An 18,474-nucleotide genomic window follows, 5' to 3' on the forward strand; every position below is an offset into this window, starting at 1 on the left:
TCCTCGGCTCCTGCGGAAGCGGCGCTCAGGTGCGGAGCGGGGAAACTTTGTGCGGGAGCGGGCAGCGCTCCGCGGGCAGCGGCCGGGCGGCGGCGTGCGGGCTCCGGGGAACGCCTGCTTTGTTGTTTGTAAGCGCTGGATGGATATTAAAGGTCACACCGATATTTCCAGGTGGATCTTATCCCTGCGCTTTAAAGGTTTTGGGAGCGTTTTCTTTTGGGTTGTTTTCTTTCTGGTTGATTTTTGTTTCTTTTCGGATGATTTCCATCGCGTTTTGTCTCGTAAGCTGGAAAATGCAATTAAGTGTGCTTTAGGCTGACATGTTGAAAATCCTGTCGTTCCGGCGGGTATCCCACTTGTTAACATGAATACAGCGCCGTGCTGGTCTGCAATTAGTGGCTCTTCCCGTCGTGGAGTTGTTTCTCACTTCAGGTCAGGGTGATGCCTGTGGCACTGCGTTTCCCTGCGAGGAGCTGAGCAGAGCTCGGCCGGCTGTGCAGAGCCATTTGTATTTAGATGCGTGCGTGGCTCGGAATACATTGGCTGTTGAGCGTAGCAGCAGCTCTGATGGTTCATCGTGCTCACATATGTGGTGCTTGCTGTACAGATGGTATTGTGGCTTCTCCGTGTACACACACACACATTTCACACGTAATGTGCAGGAATTACAGCAAACTTCCTCTGGAACGCTGCTCAGGGCTCTGTAAATGGGTGGCATTCTTCCCGTGCTTATTTCCTTTGAGGAAAACGCGCCTCTTTCTGGGGGTACCTTTGTGCCCCGAGCTGGTTGTGTTTCTCTCCCAACATTTGTAAATTCACTTAAATGAATTTGAGGGAACGGCTTTCCGCTGTCTCTTAGTGCTGCTGTATGGCTCTCACATACAGATACTTTCACAGAGGACGTTCTGAGGTTCTTTCCTTCCAAGTCCAACAGGAAGTTCATTGTAAATCCCTGCGATCACTTTTGTGGCAGAAGAGAATGGACTTTTTTTTTTTCCTGCTTTATTCACATATAAAATTCTATGCAGCTCTAAAGTCTGCTTAAGTCACTATTCAGTAAATTAAGCCGTATGTAATCACATTTAATGTAGTAAGCGATGGGCACGTTGTGTTGTGTTGGCAGATACTGTACAAACATTTACTCTGGCTTAGATAAATACAAATTGCAGTGGAGTACTCTGACTCTTTTTCTGTATAACCATGAACTTTAACATTTTTTATATTAAGCAACATAAAGCTCAGTTGTTTTGAAAACAGGAAGAGAAAGTTTGCAGTTTGAATTTATTACTATTCTCAATTATGTAGCTCGGTCTCCAAAAGGACAGCCAAAAAGCATAACCCAGAGGTCTGAATTGGTTTGCTTAGTAGGCTGCTCGCTTCCATCTACATCTTCAGTTACAGCGAGCAGACACCCTCCTCCCCGCATCCTGCACTCTGTTGGTACCTGCTCTCATTTGTGGTTGAGATGGAACAAAGATAACATCATCTAACAGTGCTTTGTGTGATGCAGGAGTCTGTGCCAGGAATACAGCCGTGGCCCTGTCACAACCAGCTGTGTGCCTGCAGCCCCGTCTCGCACCCTTTTGCTGGGCCACCTGAAGGGCTCTGCTGCTGCAGCTGGCACTCAGCCCCGGGACTTGGATGGAGAATTGTGAGGAGCACACAGTTAGATAGGATGCTTAATTACGCATGCAATTAATTCTGACTAAATGGATCTTCGATCTGATCGGTCCTGTCGTGGGAGATACATGGAGGTAAAGAGAAGAAGTCATAGAAGCTCCCTTGAGCATGTGTTAGGTGTTTGTAATAACTCATCTGACAGCCAGTCACACACTGACTGCAGCTCTTGGTTATTACGGTTATCTTTTTATTGTTTTAGAAAAATTATTGCACTTAGCATAGGGTTCAGCATCCCTTGAAGTGGGGTGAAGCCCATTTAGCTGCACAGAGCTTCCGTAGAAATGTTGAAATGCTTTGGTTGTGCTTCCTTCTGAAAAGCAGAAATGTGAAGTCAAGTGGAGAGATCCTGAGTGGATGTGGCCAGTTCTCATCAGGTGTCATATGCGTGATGTGACAGGGACCCCTCTGGTTGTGGTCTGCCTTTGTAAGACAAAGGGAGTGGCTATATGAGCAGCTTCTGTGCTTATACGAGCTTATGTTGGCTTAATTACGTTGCACTCTGGTGTTTGTCAGAGAATGCTCTGTGTGTATGCATTGCTTACTGAATAGAGATGGTGGTTGATTACGTATTTGTGTGTTAAACCTACCAATAATTCCAGTTAAGGAAAATCAGATGTCTTTCCATTGGAAAAGGTAGTAATCTGCTCTATAAGTAATTAAGAAAAGATGGAAGGTATATTATTTGCATTGGGTAGTGTAAGTTATTTTCAGTCTTAGCAGCTCTGTGTGTAATTAAAACAGTTCAAATATTGCTTTCGTCAAAACTGCTGCTAGAACAGATGATGCCTTTTCTTATGCATCAGATAAGCTACTGTTAAAATTCGTCTGAGCCATTTTATTAAGTTGTTACATGTTCTGTGAATAGCTGCCAGCCTTGAGTTCAAAAGAAAGTAGGTTCTGATTTGTTCCCATGTCACATGGAGGAGACGCGCAGCAAAAAATCGTACTACTGCCCATCTGATGCCGTTTCCAGGAGCTCTGCGTGCCATACCCACTTTCCCTGGCAGTGGTGCGACAGTATTTACAGTGGGCTCAGCTCCTTCAAACAGGAATGCTGTTGGAATGGTCCCACTTCCAAAGTCAAACGTTGGTGCAACCACAGAGCTCAGAGCTGCAGCTCACGTATCTAACATACAAGTTGTGTTGATTTCCCAAACTCTTCTGCACCGTTTGGCCTTTGTTAAGTAACTCAGATTAGCATTTTAACAACCCCGAAGTGAACTCCTGCCATTCTCCTCGCTTGGACAGTGCGTGCAGGCCATCCATCACCCTGTCCTTGGCCACAACAGCCTACTGCCTCCACAGCCATTTGGAGCTGCACAGAAACCACCCGACTGTGAACGGCACAGCTGGCTGCAGCAATTTTTCCTTCCACACCACTGGCAGCATTGTCTGGCTATGGTAACTAAAGCTAACACCCAGAACAGGGAGCCGTTTTGTGCCGGCACCCAGACTCCATGGGCACAACTGGGCAGGCCGCAAGATGGCTGCCGGGGTGACGAGAAGAGGTGGCCACGGGGCTCCTTCTTCCCTGGGCCCGGCACACGGACTGCAACCTGTTGTGAGAGGGGATGGAGCTCGCCCTGAGGGAGCTGCTGGCTGCACCGCTCCTTCAGCATGCAGGCCAGGCTGCGCTTCGAGAGCCGCCAGCTGAGGAAACACAACCTGCGGCTTCAACTTAGCCACGCAAACAGGCAGAGAGCGCGGAGGATTTCAGCTGTGTGTTTCACACATTCTTGGAGAAGCCTTTTTAGTTCCACAACGGAAACCATGTGATTTCACAGGATCCGTGCCCAGACTCTAAGACTTGCTACAGATGCGTTCCTTGGGTTGTTTTGCAGATCTACAAATGCAATAGGAAAGAAGTTGTAGGATTTATTGCTTAATGGTGACCTGAGCTCTAAGTGGCAGGTAACTTTTCCTCCTGGCCCTGTACTAATCTCACTTGTGGTGATTTTTTGCATAATTTAAGCAAATTGGCCTTGCGTGACTGCCTGCCGTGTGAGCCACAGCTTGCCTGCTAGGAGGGAGCCTTGCTTCAAGAGCAAAGGAGGTCAGGAGGTGTTGCCAGGCAGGAGGGGCTGGTGGACACGGGCTGGAAGAGGAGGAGCTCAAGCAAGCAAGTGACATTTGTTCTGTCCAGAATGGTTACAAACCTTGTAAATGAAATCAGTCCCTGGACAGCTTTGATTTATATTCTCACGGAGCAGATTGGCCTTGGTCTGCCTGACCTTGGTAACATTACAGAGGTCGCATTTGCACAAAGATACTCTTCTTGCAGAAAGGTTTGTTGTTGCTGTTATTTTTGTTAGCGTTGTGCCTAAGAGCCAAATCCCAGCCTGGGTTTCTAATTGGATAGGCCTCAAACAAACACAGAATGAGAGGGAAGGACCCTGTTCCCCACCAGGGATGGTTGCAGGGATGAGCAGCAGATGGGTGCTGTCAGGCAAGTCTGTGAGGAGCTGTTGGCCGGCATTCCCAGTGGCCGAGCTGGTCTTGGTGCAGGGCACACATGCTGGCAGGTGTCAGAGGCAAGGAGGGCTTTGATGAGGGTTCGTGCTGCAAGCGAGGATTAATTGGCCTGTGCGAGCTGGGGGGCTCCACAAGTGTGTGGGGGCAGCGGGGAAGCAAACAGAGCTGATTGTCTGGGAGGGGAACGAGCAAGCCGTGGGGACCAGCAGCACAGCACTTGCTGTCAGTACTGGGAGCAAGCCCTCAGCAGAGATGAGAGGTGATCAGCTGGTCACTCAGCTCAGCTATTACTGGGATAATAGGCTTTTCTTAACATGAGCTGCATAGTTCATCACTCTCGTGCCAAATGGTCCTGACAGCTGGGCCTCAGCTCTTTGAGCAGCAGCGAGGTGCCAGCCCACACCGCCTGCCAGGAGTGGCAGGTAGGGGTGTAGGGCCTTCCCCCAGCCTTGCCGTGCTGTGGAACAGAAGGCTTTCCCCTGCAGTCCCACTGCTGTGCTTCCCAAGCATTTCTATGGGCACTGATGGGGGATGAGGAGAGTGGCAGCTCCTCACAGCACCAACAGAAGGTGTTGCTGCTATTTCTGTGTATGTCTGTCATGACAGATGTGCTGTGGGGTCAGAAGATCATTGTCCTGCTGGTATTTCCAGCCCCTGTTTATATATACCTCTCCTTGGGCACCCCTCCCCATGCTGTGTGTGAACAGTTGTGCATCTGTGGTACCATGCAACAACCCTGGTTTGGGAGGCTGCAGAGAAAATTACATGTGTATTTAGCTTGCAGAAGCCTCAGTGTATACTTAAGGCTCCAGGATTAAAATTTTAGATGGTGTTTGAATGTAGTCTACTGTCAGTAAGGAGGCTGTGGCTCTGCCTGGTAGTGAAATAGTAGCTAAAAACAAGAAAGAGTCGTGAATGCTCAACACGTGCCCTGCACAGTGAAGCACCCAGGTGTTAAGTACCAGGGTGCCCAGTGCCTGGTGGCTCGGAGCCGTGTCCTACAGAAGCAACTCAAAGCTACCAGGCAGAAGCAGGAGAGGCCATTTACTTTCAAGCAATTGGCCGAGAGCCAGCGCTGGCACCCCTTGCAAATATAGCTATATTTGGTGTATTGCTGCCCAGAGACAAGTGCTGAAGGGAAGGGTAAGGATAAGAGGAAAAGCAGTGGTGTGAAAGCTGTCAACAGCGTGCGAACAATGTCCCCAGGTGTCTCATGAAAGGAGTAATAAGGGGTAAAAAATCATCTTGCGGAGTTGAATGGGTTCTTTCAATTTACAAAGTTCTGCTCTCCATGGCAGTTTCTTAAACCCAGCACGTGTTTATCAAAGATTAACACTGAGAAGCCGGTAATTTGTTTTTGCTCAGCGAATCGTATTTCTTCATGAAGTGAGTGCTACGTGGATATTTTTAGCAATGTATAGATTTTTTTTTCTTAATGATAACCTCAAACTAAAGTAATCAAATCCCATGTTTGGGGATTAATCTGATTCCCTGCAAGGCTATAGATAGAATTTTTTTTTGTCCTTTCTACCATGGTGCAGGTTTTACTCAGAGTAGATTATGGCTTTTCCTCCCACTAAAGCATCAGGATTTCATCCTTGCCAGAGACGTAACAAGCACCGCTCATGTGGTCTTACATGGCAAGCTCTGCCAGCACAAACCTCAGTTTGCTTGGTGCAGCTGGAGAGAAAAAGAGACCTGCAGATGTGTATTGTGTGTGGTTCAGATATGATCACTTAGTCACATTCTTGCACTGGCCCAGTGCTACCAGTGATAACAAGGGTTTTGAGTAACCTTGCAATTGTCTTTGGGGTCCTGGAGGCCAGCATGGAAGGGAGAAAGGAGCACGCTGTAGTCCAGAGCTCTAAAGCCTCAGGTCCTTCCTTCCTGATCTGCCACAGATTTCCTTATGACCTTGATTCAAGCTCCATGAACAGCATACTAGTAATTTAATTTTTTTAACTTCCAAAGCTCTGATTTGTGGCTTACAGACCCAAGCATTGGAAGTAGTGTGACAGAAATATGGCAACTCACGTTGCTATGGGGTGATACAGCTCAGGCAGAAGATGGGGACTGAGGGCTGGTGCCAGCACCATGTCCTGTGCCAGGGCTGGAGTGGGCTGGCAGCTTCCCATGGGAAGCAGGCAGTTCTGTGGGGCCAGGATTTACCTGAAGTGTGATATGGTACAGGCACGTGTCACAGTGTGGGGGCCTAAAGCAGGACAGCTGTCAGAGAGGAGCCAGGGAGCAGCAATGGGGCAATAAGTTACCTGACTGCTTTTATATCCATTTAATAACTTCTGCTGAAGGTAAGGCAAGGAGTCAAGCTGGTTCAAACCCTGCAGTAATACTTCTGACTTTAAAGTAAATAAAAGCAAACCAAACCCTCCCCAGTGCCCTGCTGCGATGCCCCTGGTGCTCACAAGCATCAGTGCACAGACATCTCTCCAGGAGCCCCCCGTGCTGCCCCAGGCTCATAGCAGCACCCCTGTTACCTCTCTCCCCCTCCAGTGCCCATGTCTGTGCATACGCTCACAGATGCTCGCTCACAGACTACAAAAGCAGCAAATATAATAATGTGATCCAACTGTTCAGTGCTAGGCTAGAAAGAAGTGTTTTTCTGCCATTATGTGAAAATTTAGCGTGACTGGAACAGAGTCTGCATTTGATTAGGCAATTTAAGAAATGTAAGAGACTTCATACTGTAGGGCAGTGCTGCAAAACAATTGCTCGGAACATGTTCTAAAATTGGTTTGCCTTCACCAGATTTCCATGTGTTTCTGCACAGCATCTCAAATGAAAATATGAAGAGTCACGTGGCAAGGGGCTGCATTTTGATATTGTAGTAAATAAAAGCAGCAGTTTAAACAATTATTCTAAATACTGAATTGCTTTTGAGAAGAGAAAACACAAAACTCTCCTTTTACTTTTCAGTCTGGGAAAGACGTTTCATAACACATCCTTTGACTGTTGTTAGTTAATCTTTAATGCTTAACAAGATAATAGTAATCGTAACTTTGAGCTCAGGCTTCCTCTGGTTTTCCATGCCTGCATTTGTACACGTAATTGATTGTGGCCAGGAAAGTGGCAAAGCACATGGTCTGCATGTACAAAGAGGGAACCGGGTGGCCAGCTATCTTACTTGTCCATGCAGAAAAACCAAGGCTGGCTAAAAACCCCCTGTTCACTGGTCTCTAGAGGCAGTATTCTTGTAGGCAGGGCTGGCTGGCTGCTCCACATACTGATAATACCAGCATGGTGCTTAAGATGCTCTGATGTGATTCTTGCCAGCTGATAGTCTCCCTCTCCCCTCCCATTTCCCAGCAGCCATTTACCTTCTCTTTGAAGTGAGCAGTGCCACTTTGCCCAGCAGCTTGAGCCAGCAGACCCATGCCCAGCGAGGTGCAACACTGCAGCACTCCACATGGGGAGCACTGATGGAAAGAGGAGATGCTTTCTGGAGTGAGGTTGATGCCAGCATTGTTTGGGGCATGACCTGTTAGCTGGATATCTTAGAGGGCTCAGCACTGCAGTTGCTCTGGGTGAAGGAGGTTCTGGCATCATGTGCTCATGCACATCAGGGCTGAGACCTTCACTGTGCCCACACCTGCACATACTGGCTCCTACCTGTCCCAGCACTTCCTTATCAGGCACCGCCTAATGGTGCTGAAAGGAGTGGCAGCCTTGCTGTGTAAATCACATCAACCTGTGTGCATAGTGGGTTCTTGCTTCCCTTGCAGCTCTCATCCATGTTTGTAGCGGACTTTTAGAGGATGGAATAGGTGATACTTCGGTCTAGGCTTAGGGTTCTGTTTAAGGCTCTGTGGAGCACTTTGGTTGTTTCTAACCTATGTTCAAGCCTGTACGTACCATAAGTAATGAGATCTTTGCCATCTCAGTTTGAGACATCTGTAGTTTTCAGGAAAAAACCTCACAATTTGAGATTTCAGACTCAAAAGCACACAGAAAATGCCTGACACCCCATGTCCAGATGTGGGCTGGCAGCACACCCTGCATGCTCAGCCTGATGGGCTGCAGCTGCCTACCCCAGTGGGATGGCATTGCATTCTGTGCTTTGGGGTTGGAGCTCTAATGTTGCCAGTTCTGCCCTTGACTGGAATTAATGGGGCCAGCGCAGAGAGTGCAACACAAACCCCAACATCCTCTCCTCTGCACCCTTCCTTGAATGCTTCTGTGAATAAGTACAGCCTTTGCTCAGGTGGTCTCAGCTGGGCATAAGCATTTTGAATTGATAGAACACAAGGCCTGCTGAAGTGGTGAATCCAGAGCAGGGTATGAGCTGAAGTGCCTGTGCTTTATCGCCTGCAGCTCAACCCCAGCACACTTTCTAGGGACCGTGTGCTTGCAGGAGTTCTGCACAACAGACAGCAGATCTGACTGTAGATATGAGCTGAAATCAAAGGTTGTTTGCAGCTGGAGGACTTTTGTATCACCCCGGTAAAGGAAGGTAGTTAACATTCACTCTCAAAAATTAACTTAAAATAAACATAATTGAAGCAATCACTTACGGTTTGCTCAGCATTTTATTTCCTTTCCAGCTGAAACTATCTTGCATTCAAGTAAATTTTTAATCGCAAGACAATTTAGCCCTCAACGTGTACCTAATCAGCCACTAAGCATTTGCATCATTAAAAGTCACCCTATCCATTTTGTAAGTGTTGTCAGCTTGTTCAGAGGAGAGGGGTGTGCTTTCTGTAATGTTAAAAGCCTGCAAACAACTGGAGTGTAACCAGCAATACCATAAGCCAATTAAGATGAAAGCTGTGATGCTCAGTAGTGGGGTTTCATCGCTAAATATTAAACCTTTTTTTTTTTCTTTTGTACTTAGACATAGATCAAGAGGTGTTAATGCAGAAATCCTTAAAAGAAGTTGTGTTATCTTAAAACAACAGACTTGCTATTTGCACTTTTGTGCTCAATTAATGTCATAGCTCCAAACATCCTAAATTTTTCTTCAGAGAATCAGATGTTAAGACTGTTGTTAGGAGAAGTACGGGTGGTGTGAAGCAGAGGTTACAAGCTGAGCGCGCCTCTCTAGGACAGAAACATTTTTTTCTTATCTATTTATTTATACATAACAATGCTGTAAGTTTTTAAAGGGACTTCAGTAATAATTTAATCATGCTTCTGTTGTTACAACCACAAATATTTTCCTGTGTTATTTGATAATTAGCTGAAGCAATTTGTCACTAAGCTCCACAATATGGATTTACCACATCATAGCAAATCTCTAGATTTAAATGTACATTAAATCTCTGTGTCAAGCAGTGCCTGCAGGATGTTACTGAAGTCAGCCTTTATTAACAGAAACATGTTTACAAAAGAACACGTCTGAAAAAACAACTTGCAATTGCATCATTAGAAAATCTGTGTGTATATATGACCTGAAATGGGAGAATGATCCCCTACTTCTCACATACCTGCATCTATATACCCACACGGGTTCATAAGGCAGTTGTTGTATTTTATGTAGAGAGCTGTCTGGTATGTAAACAAAAGAGAATTTGACACAGTGAGATAGAGAGGGACTAAAAATAGAGAGATGACAAAGAATTTTTTTCTCCCTTTCTGTAGAGTTCAAGCCATGCAACCCTGGGCTGTGTTGGTCATAAATATTGGCTCAGATCATACAAAATTGCTGTTTTCCTGTTCTAATGACCAGCACAGTTTGCCCTGCGGGGCCCTCGAGTGGCAGCACTGCAGGTACTTCGGGCCCTGCCTGGCCGAGGGATCACATCCGCGGTGCCTATGTGTGCTTTGTTACTGAGGGCTCAGGGCTCCACAGCAGGCCTGCACCATGGCTGTGTGTTTTGTGCTAAATGTTTCATCTTCCAAAAAGATGGACTCGTTTGACAAGTTCAGCATGAGCCTGCCTGCCTTTCCTCACTATTGCTGGTGAAGGCAGAGCACCAGCACAGTACCAGTGAGCACAGTACCAGTGAGGCTGTCTGTGCCTCCTCCCACCTGGCAGCAGGTCCCACCAGCAGGGAGCCACCTGCAAAGCTTTGCTCCCATAAGCACAAATCCCTGCCAGCGCTTCTGCTAGCCTGGTGAGGGCCAGAATCTGAACCAGGCCTTTTGCAGCTTGTGGTTCTCAGCACATGAGCGATCTGAACATCAAAAGATAAGCCCTGAGGCTTATTATTTTTACCTAACTAGTCCTTGGGATACACACATTTTGGGAGGAAGGCAATGAAAACTAGTAGGTTCCAATTCAGAGACTGACATTACTTGGTTACAAGAGGAACTGTCTGTGACTTGTTCTCACCCGGCCAACGGAGCTCTTGTTTGTGATCAGAAAGCTTCAAGGCACTGATATGAGAAACTTCCTGAGCACCTGTGAGCAGGCGTTAGTGAAGGACTTCTCTTTAACTTCTGCCTTATTGGCAGAGTGGTCTCATTCTCAAGCTTACAGAAAGTTCCATGTCATTAAGCTTCATGCTCTCAGACATTCCAGTAGGGAGCTTCTCATGCAGGGTAAGGACCACAGAACAGTGGGGATTTCCTGCTTGGTCAGCACTCACAGCCCCGTGGGACTGAGGGAAGCCACGTCTCCAAACATGACCGAGCTCACGGAGCCTCTCAGCGTGGTGCTCAGCATCACTGTTAGCACATGGCTGCAGGTGCCGAGGAGGTGTTGCATCTCACCTGGGAGCCTGGTTCCAGCCTGTGGGAAGGGAGGCAGTGCAGTCTTTGAAGCCTCTTTGTGTTATGTGTCTGTTTTTCAGCTTGTTTTTTATTGCAGCCCTATCCTCTTTTGCCTCACCAACCTCTCCCAAAGTAACTTTCAAGATATATTTTCCATTCTGACCTATCTCAAACTTCTGCCTGGATTTGCCATACCACGCTCCCATCTGTGCTTAGCATTTTGCGAAACGTTTATTGTGTTAAGGAGACTTATAATTTTGTTTTGAGCAAATAGAAGATATTGCATCAGTCTGGGTTGAAGCTATTTTGTGCAGCTCCTCTCCAGCTGGCTGAGTGCCCTTTCCCTTCCCCCTCCTCCTACGTGGCAGCGCACGCAGAGCTGACTGATGGAGTGTCACCCGCGCCTTGTCAGAGGCTGCAGAGATTAATGGGCAGGGAACAGCGGCCTCTTCCCCTTCATGTGTGATTGTTTGAAGGAACGGCTCATATTTTAACAGAAGCGATACCCTCCTCCTCTGGGTTCCCCCAGTCAGAGTTGAAGGATGGGACTCGTATCTGAGATTGAAGGGTGCCAGGCATAGGGTCTATAGGCATCTGGGCCCACTTCTGGCCACTCTTGCCTACCAGTGCTCAGCCTGAAGCTCGTTTCACTCAGGCTGCTCCCTCTGCACTGGTGTGGGCTTCTGCCAGCAGCTAACATCGCTACCTCTGTTCCTTTGTATTTGCAGACATGATAAGCAGTAGCACAGAGCAGATGCTGGAAGGTCTCTGATCTGTTCCTTGCCTTCCTCCCTCAGTGCCCGTGGCCAAGTCTCCCATGCTGCAGAAAGCAGTGCTTGCAACCCAGAGCAGCTCAGGTGCTTTGAGCTCTTTGCTCGCTTGTTGGCCTTGGTCACAGATTCAGCCCTGGTCTGTGCCTCGATAGCCCAGCTGCAGAACAGGGATAGCAGTGTGGTAATTTCCAGAAGATTGCATTTGCCATGAATTATTTCCTAGCATTTCTAAAATTTATAAGAGAAATTAATTAGAGACTGGTCTGGATCCTGGCTGCGGAAAAACAATCAGACCCAGAGTGTGATTGTTTGCTACATTTTCTTGAGGGTAGACATTGCCAGCGTTTCATAATCAACTGTTCTGGTCCAAAGAGATACTTACTTGTTATTTGTAGTCCACAGTAGTGACTTCTATAATAGGTTTGACTGAAACAGGAATTACGTCTTTCACACCAGCATATCTGTGTGTACCAGAAGCATACACCTGGCTGTCATAAAGCCCTGCTCCAAGGGCTTCTCTGATTATCTGCAGAACAGCTGCTCTTCAAGTTCATTATCTTTGCAGTGGTTCTGATCTCAAGTTTGTGTCCAGCCAGCTAAAAGGTGCATTTAAATGCCTCTTAAAGCAGGTGCCTGTGTGTCAGTGTGTTAGAAATCAGGGTACTGTTCATTTTCTGGAAATAATTTAATGAGCAAAACATTAAGGAAACCTGAGCTGACCTGGCTGGGTATGGGCGGCTGACCCCATCCACCTCTTCTGTGTTCTTACAGTTCATATCTGGTGTATATTCAGAGTTTTCAGGTTTTTTTCTTGAGGAATCCGTAAATGTGGATTTGTTTCAGTTCCTGACGCAGTCTCTGGGGAAACACATCCCATGGCTTTACATTTACAAACGTTTGCCTTGTTTTCTAAGGAGTACGAGTTGGGATTACAGCGTGCTGAATTGTGACCCTGGCTGAGAGAACAGTCTCGCTCTTGGTGTACCTGGTGTTTTGGCTGTTTCTGGTTTTGTGACAGTGGTATTTTTAGGTCATGGCTGTAGTGACCCGTACACAGCAAACTGCCCTTTTGTTCTCGGCCTCCTTCTGAGTCCAGAACACAGTATTTGCTTTTGTAAAGGAAATTTCATGCAAGTTTCAAATTTGTTGCCCCCATTGAATTCTTCCTCGATGAGATGCTGTGAGGAAAGAGGAAATAAAGAAACTCTTCCTAATATATGCCCATAATAGCAGAAGTTGTACAACTTCCAGGCTGTATGCATTTTGCAGCCGGGATAAGGTCTCTTTGAGTCACAGTGTGCAGCCATGAACCACCTCATCTTCTATGCTAACTAAGTTTCCATGGCTGGGAGACTGTCTTGCTCCGTCCCTGCTTGTATTCATTCATTCTCTAAGAAAGCGAGGCTTCAGGGATGGCTTTTACTCAGCCCTGGATAGATGTTCCTGCCCAGCATGTGCCAGTTAGGTGCCTCCCTGCCTCTCCTCTCCCTGGGACAGCAGTGGGGTGGATATTTGGAGTCTGCTCCAAAAAAGGGACCACGTAACCACAAATGATTTGTTATTGTGTGTGCTGAAATGTGCTTTCGCAAGAAAGAACTAATTTGACTAACTTTATTAATTCCAGTTTGTTTTAAGTTTGCTCATTAGTAATGTAATGCAAGCTGGAGAGGCCATGTCAGGACAAGGAGGAGCAGAGGGAAAGTGCCAGGAATCATTAGTGTTTATTAACCACTGCGCTCATCAATCTTGAGTGAGAGCACAGCCCATCCGTTCTAGACGGGTGGACCTGGGATACAGGAATATCATTAACAGGGGAAAATGCTCCTTTTCAGGTCAGCCTGTGGTGGCCAGGCGTTCAGACAACACCCACAGTCACACTGCCCTCACCAAACATCGCCTGCACTGCCACTGGTCTCCTCGCAGTCTGACCTGAACTCAGAGAGCTCAGCAGCTCTGTGGATGGAAGGAGCCTTGCCCCTAGCCAGCTGTAGGATTAATTAACAAATACAGTTTTCTCAACCCAAGTAAACATTACTAAAAGGTTAAGTGTTGTTATGAAGGGGTTTTTTTTTAATTGCTTTTCAAATTATTAAATGATTAATACTTAAGTGCTTTGCTGGATCAGGCCTGGCACTTTGTGCTGGCAATGGATACATCTCACAGCAATTTTAACACTAAAATCAAAAGGCTTTTTTTTATTATTATTTTTTTTCAGTTTAGAGGACGCATTTAATAACTGATTCCAGCAACTGCACGGCATTGGAGTGGTGACTCAAAGCTCTGACCTGTGAATCGGGGCTGAATGAATGCTTCCAAAAGGTTGGAGGAGGAAATAGTACTCCATTTGCCAGGTTTCTAATGAGAAATATAACCCTTGCCCAGACCACTTGTGGTTGTTACAGATCGCATTTCACTTTGAGATGTTTTCTTGCATCCTACCCAAATTGCAGCTTGAGTAGTTGAGTAGCTCACTAAAATATCTCTGCAGTTTAATTGGAGAAGCAATGTTTGCATTCCCCTCTTAAAAACTTCGCTGTATAACGCTGTGCTGCTATCACAATATGTGCTGTGTAATATATAGAGCATATACCAAACAAGCAAAAGCAAACAAAGCAAACCCTGAAAGCTGCTGGTGAGTTGCAAGTTTTTGGTGGTAGTTGTTGGAACTGGGGAAAGGCAGGATCTTAGGCAGCCCTTACAGCACCATGACTGGAGTCTCTTTGCCACACTTGCACATCATTCATCAAATCCTGTTGCACCACCAAGGCAGCGTTTGTGCATTTACTGTGCACGTGTGTGAACCACAACACCAGGCATCTGGTTCCAGATGAAAGGCTTTTGCAATGAGCATGTTAGGCTTAGCGTTGTGATGGCACAGCCTAGAAACAAGCAATAATTTTAAAACATGGAATGGCTGTTTAGACAGATTGTGTGTGTCATGACTTTTTGTGGATAAGATTTAGGCATTTTATGGGGAAAGGATGTTATTGGATGACATTCGGTGATAGAGGGGATGGAAAGAGATTGCAGTTTAATTAAAATTCTAATCCGAAGTTTGACAATTTTTCTTGCCAGGTCAGCAGCCTGCATGTTCTGTTTATTATTCCCATGAATTAAATGGGCTGGCAATCATCAGCTTCTTTGGAAATGCCTGTAAATCCCCCTAAAAATTAGCAAACACCCAGATGTTTCAGAGCAGCTCTGAGCAGGGATACAACATGCAGGGTTTTCCACCAACGTGCACACAGGAGCCTCTCATAAGCACCACTGCTGGTGCCAGTGCTCAAATGCAAAGGAGATGCACCATTTGCAGTAGGAAGTCACAATGCTTGTCCTGCACTGCTGCAATCTCACGGCCCTGTTCCTGTTTTCAGGTAGTTTAACGGTGTCTCCAGGAAGGCAGCACCCATCATTCACCAGCCATGAGGCTTCCTCTGCTCTGCGCCTCTGTGATGCTAATGAGTCTGTCCCAGTGCCGAGCTGTCAGCTTTCCTGAAGATGAGGACCCTATTAACGTTGTTGACTACCACTGTAAGTAATCTGCAAATGGTGCCAGCCACTGGGGAAAGGCTTGCTTTTTTTTTTTTTTTTTTTTAAATCCTGGGAAGTTAAGAAAAAGGTCTGTTTCCTTTCAAATTGAAATGTGTTTACTGGCTTTGTATCTTTAATAGAACACTTAATCATTTTCTTAAAAAAGCAATCAGAAATACAGCAATAACTTCAGGAAAAAGAACGTTTGCTGACATTAGCCATCTTTCTTTCATTTATATTCAAGACATTACTCAAGGAATTTAGTTTAAACCCTTCTACACCTAGTATATACAGCTAATCAATGCCATATATTGATTCTTTAGCTCTATAATCCTGAGTGATGGTGTAGCCCACTTTTACTTGCAGATTCAAGGCAATATCCAGTATTTAGAGGACGCCCTTCAGGCAATGAATCTCAGCACAGACTGGACTTCCAACTGATGCTGAAAATTCGAGACACACTTTATATCGCTGGCAGGTAATTTTCCTTCAGTCAGTTCATTAGATTAAAATTCTTTTCTCTTCTGGTTTTGCATTAATGTGTAAAATTCATTTAGAAAAATCTGCAGAATATGATAAAAATTAGAAGTGGGGGAGAACTTCCCAAAGAAATACACCGTATCTATGACCAGCCCATGGAAATTGGATTTGAAGGCTGCAGTTACTGTAGTTACGCTAAACCCAGTCATCAAATACTCTTTTCCCTCTTTTATATTCCTGCCCTGATAAAAACTGCTCCTGATTATGTTAAACTTGGACTGACACATGAGGGACTCAGGAAATGAGTATGAAACACTTCAATGTTTAGAGTCCGGATTAGTCTTCAGCATAATGGAAAGGCATAAGGAAGAACTGGACAGTGTAAGTGCTATCTAAGGACCACACCAAGAGTCAGCACTGCCCTGTGCTGCCCATGTCCAAATCTCTCACATTTGTGTTGCACACAGAAAATTCATAAGCATTCCATAAAGCTTCTTGTCTAACAAAATAGATTTATCAAAACTAAGTCTAGCTAATTAATGAATTGATTTGTGTCTTTTTACTGCTTGCAAACAGGGATCAAGTTTACACTGTAAACTTAAATGAAGTTCCAAAATCAGAAGTTACTCCAAGCAGGGTGAGTAGATAACAGAATGGCAAAGGAGGGCTGTTTTTTTCCTTTTTCCTTTTTCCTTTTTCCTTTTTCCTTTTTCCTTTTTCCTTTTTCCTTTTTCCTTTTTCCTTTTTCCTTTTTCCTTTTTCCTTTTTCCTTTTTCCTTTTTCCTTTTTCCTTTTTCCTTTTTCCTTTTTCCTTTTTTAAGACTTTTTTTGACATGAAAATGAAATTTTCTTTTCTGGTTTAATTTGAACAGAAATTGACATGGAGGTCAAGGCAGCAGGACAGAGAGAACTGTGCTATGAAAGGAAAACATAAAGTAAGTTTATCCATGCATTGTCATACACAAATGTGAATTATATAGTCAGAAATGCGATTAATACATTTTAATCTCTTTTCAGGATGAATGCCATAACTTCATTAAAGTCTTTGTTCCAAGAAATGACGAGATGGTGTTTGTCTGTGGAACAAATGCATTTAATCCTATGTGCAGATACTATCGGGTAAGAATATTGAATATGTCATTAAGGTGTTACTGGTTTTGCTTGCTCCAATTATGCTGTAGCAAATATAGCCAGTGTGACTGGAGAGTGTTTCAAGGTGAAATAAAACCAGACAGAAGCCAATTTGCCAAATTAAGTTTTGTGAAAAGACAATGTTATGTTTTTTGCCAGTATACAAAACAGAAATGACAGTGCCATCCATTTATTTTTCTTCTCTAGCTGAGTACCTTAGACTATGATGGGGAGGAAATTAGTGGTTTGGCAAGATGCCCATTTGATGCCAGACAAACCAATGTCGCCCTCTTTGCTGGTAAGAACTTTTGCTTGTAATGAGTCTGAATGATTAATGGCACTAAAGGAGCCAGGGAGCTTTTAAAGCTAGTACAGGAAAGCTAAAGGTGTCAAGGTGCCTCTGCTCTTAAATTTTTTAAAGGGCCTCCAAAGGATTAGAAGCTGACCTGTTAATAAATAGGTTAGATCAATTTGGGGAAGAATGGCAGTAAAATAAAAAGGGGCGGGGGAAATACGGACTAGTCAGAATTCTGTAGATTATTAAAGGTCTCTTAATGCTACATTTTCAACTTCTGTTTTAGATGGAAAATTGTATTCAGCAACAGTAGCAGATTTCCTGGCAAGCGATGCTGTTATTTATCGCAGCATGGGAGATGGATCTGCCCTAAGAACAATAAAGTATGATTCCAAATGGATAAAAGGTAATTTGGGAGAGTATCTTCCCATATACATGGTGAATGTAATTTCAGCAGCACAGAGGTCAGATAATTCACAGCCAGCGTGCTTTACACACGTGCCACAGCATAGCAAACATGCAGCTTTCAATGCAGCATGATCACAGTAAAAAAGCACCTAATAGCCAAAAACCAATTTTTTGTTGTTGTTGTTAAATGCATCAATGAGTGATACCTGAGCTGAAATGCAATTCCTTTGAGGCTTCTTTTTATAGTCTATTAGCCAACACTAAAGCCTTATGGTTCATTTGAGTGCACTCATATTTGGACGTCCTAAAGAGTCTGGAGGGGCGGAGGCAATGTTAGCTGGTATGGACCTGTGGGAGAAACCACTGAGCTGCACAGTGCAGCCAGTGTTGGATGCTGACTGAACAGTTCTTTGAAGTAACTTTCTCCTTGCTCTTTATTACAGAGCCACACTTTCTCCATGCCATAGAATATGGGAACTACGTGTATTTCTTCTTTCGAGAAATTGCTGTAGAGCACAATAATTTAGGCAAGGTGGGTATCCTTCCAGCAAGCTCTCAAGAGCCTTGGCAGAATTAGATCATCCAAAAAGTAGCAGTAACAAGTACAGCTTACAATGTGAAATAAGTCTGTAGGACCAAATTTATGCAGTTATTCCAAAATTATAGTTTACAGGCAGAGAAAAAAAACAACAGTGCATTCTTCTACCAAAAAGTTATTGGTATTCCTCATGCCTTGCAGTTAAGAGAGCTCTATGCAGGTATCTTTTGGTGTAGCTGTTGCCTTAACACATGTGACAGTTAATGGAATATCTGGGTTGGTTTTTTTTCCATGCTTATAAAAGAAACGAAAGAACACAAAAGAAGAGTTTCAAAGAAGTTTCTCTAATGTCCGTAGATATTGAATAATTCAGTCATACCACTGCAGAGTATAATGCTAATGCCTCACCATGGAAGGGCATTCTATAATAAATTATTAACTTCTTTACACATGGTTAATTAAAGTCTTTAAATCTCGCTAACAATATGATTTTGAAT

General features: G+C 44.8%; 1 protein-coding gene across 23 annotated transcripts in view; it reads left to right on the forward strand.

The window, feature by feature from the left end:
• Positions 1–18,474, forward strand: part of SEMA6D (semaphorin 6D) — a 610,984-nt gene that overhangs the window by 582,312 nt on the left and 10,198 nt on the right. For all 23 annotated transcript variants that reach the window (XM_090148882.1, XM_090148899.1, XM_090148897.1 and 20 more), the window contains 8 exons: positions 14,969–15,125; positions 15,492–15,603; positions 16,182–16,242; positions 16,478–16,540; positions 16,623–16,724; positions 16,944–17,034; positions 17,318–17,437; positions 17,883–17,971. In XM_090148882.1, coding sequence (XP_090005008.1) covers positions 15,017–15,125; positions 15,492–15,603; positions 16,182–16,242; positions 16,478–16,540; positions 16,623–16,724; positions 16,944–17,034; positions 17,318–17,437; positions 17,883–17,971 — 747 coding nt within the window. In that variant the 5' untranslated portion in view covers positions 14,969–15,016. The remainder of the gene's footprint in view (positions 1–14,968; positions 15,126–15,491; positions 15,604–16,181; positions 16,243–16,477; positions 16,541–16,622; positions 16,725–16,943; positions 17,035–17,317; positions 17,438–17,882; positions 17,972–18,474) is intronic.

Source organism: Phasianus colchicus, chromosome 12 (assembly GCF_987193195.1).
Source record: "Phasianus colchicus chromosome 12, bPhaCol1.hap1.1, whole genome shotgun sequence".
Taxonomy (NCBI): domain Eukaryota; kingdom Metazoa; phylum Chordata; class Aves; order Galliformes; family Phasianidae; genus Phasianus; species Phasianus colchicus.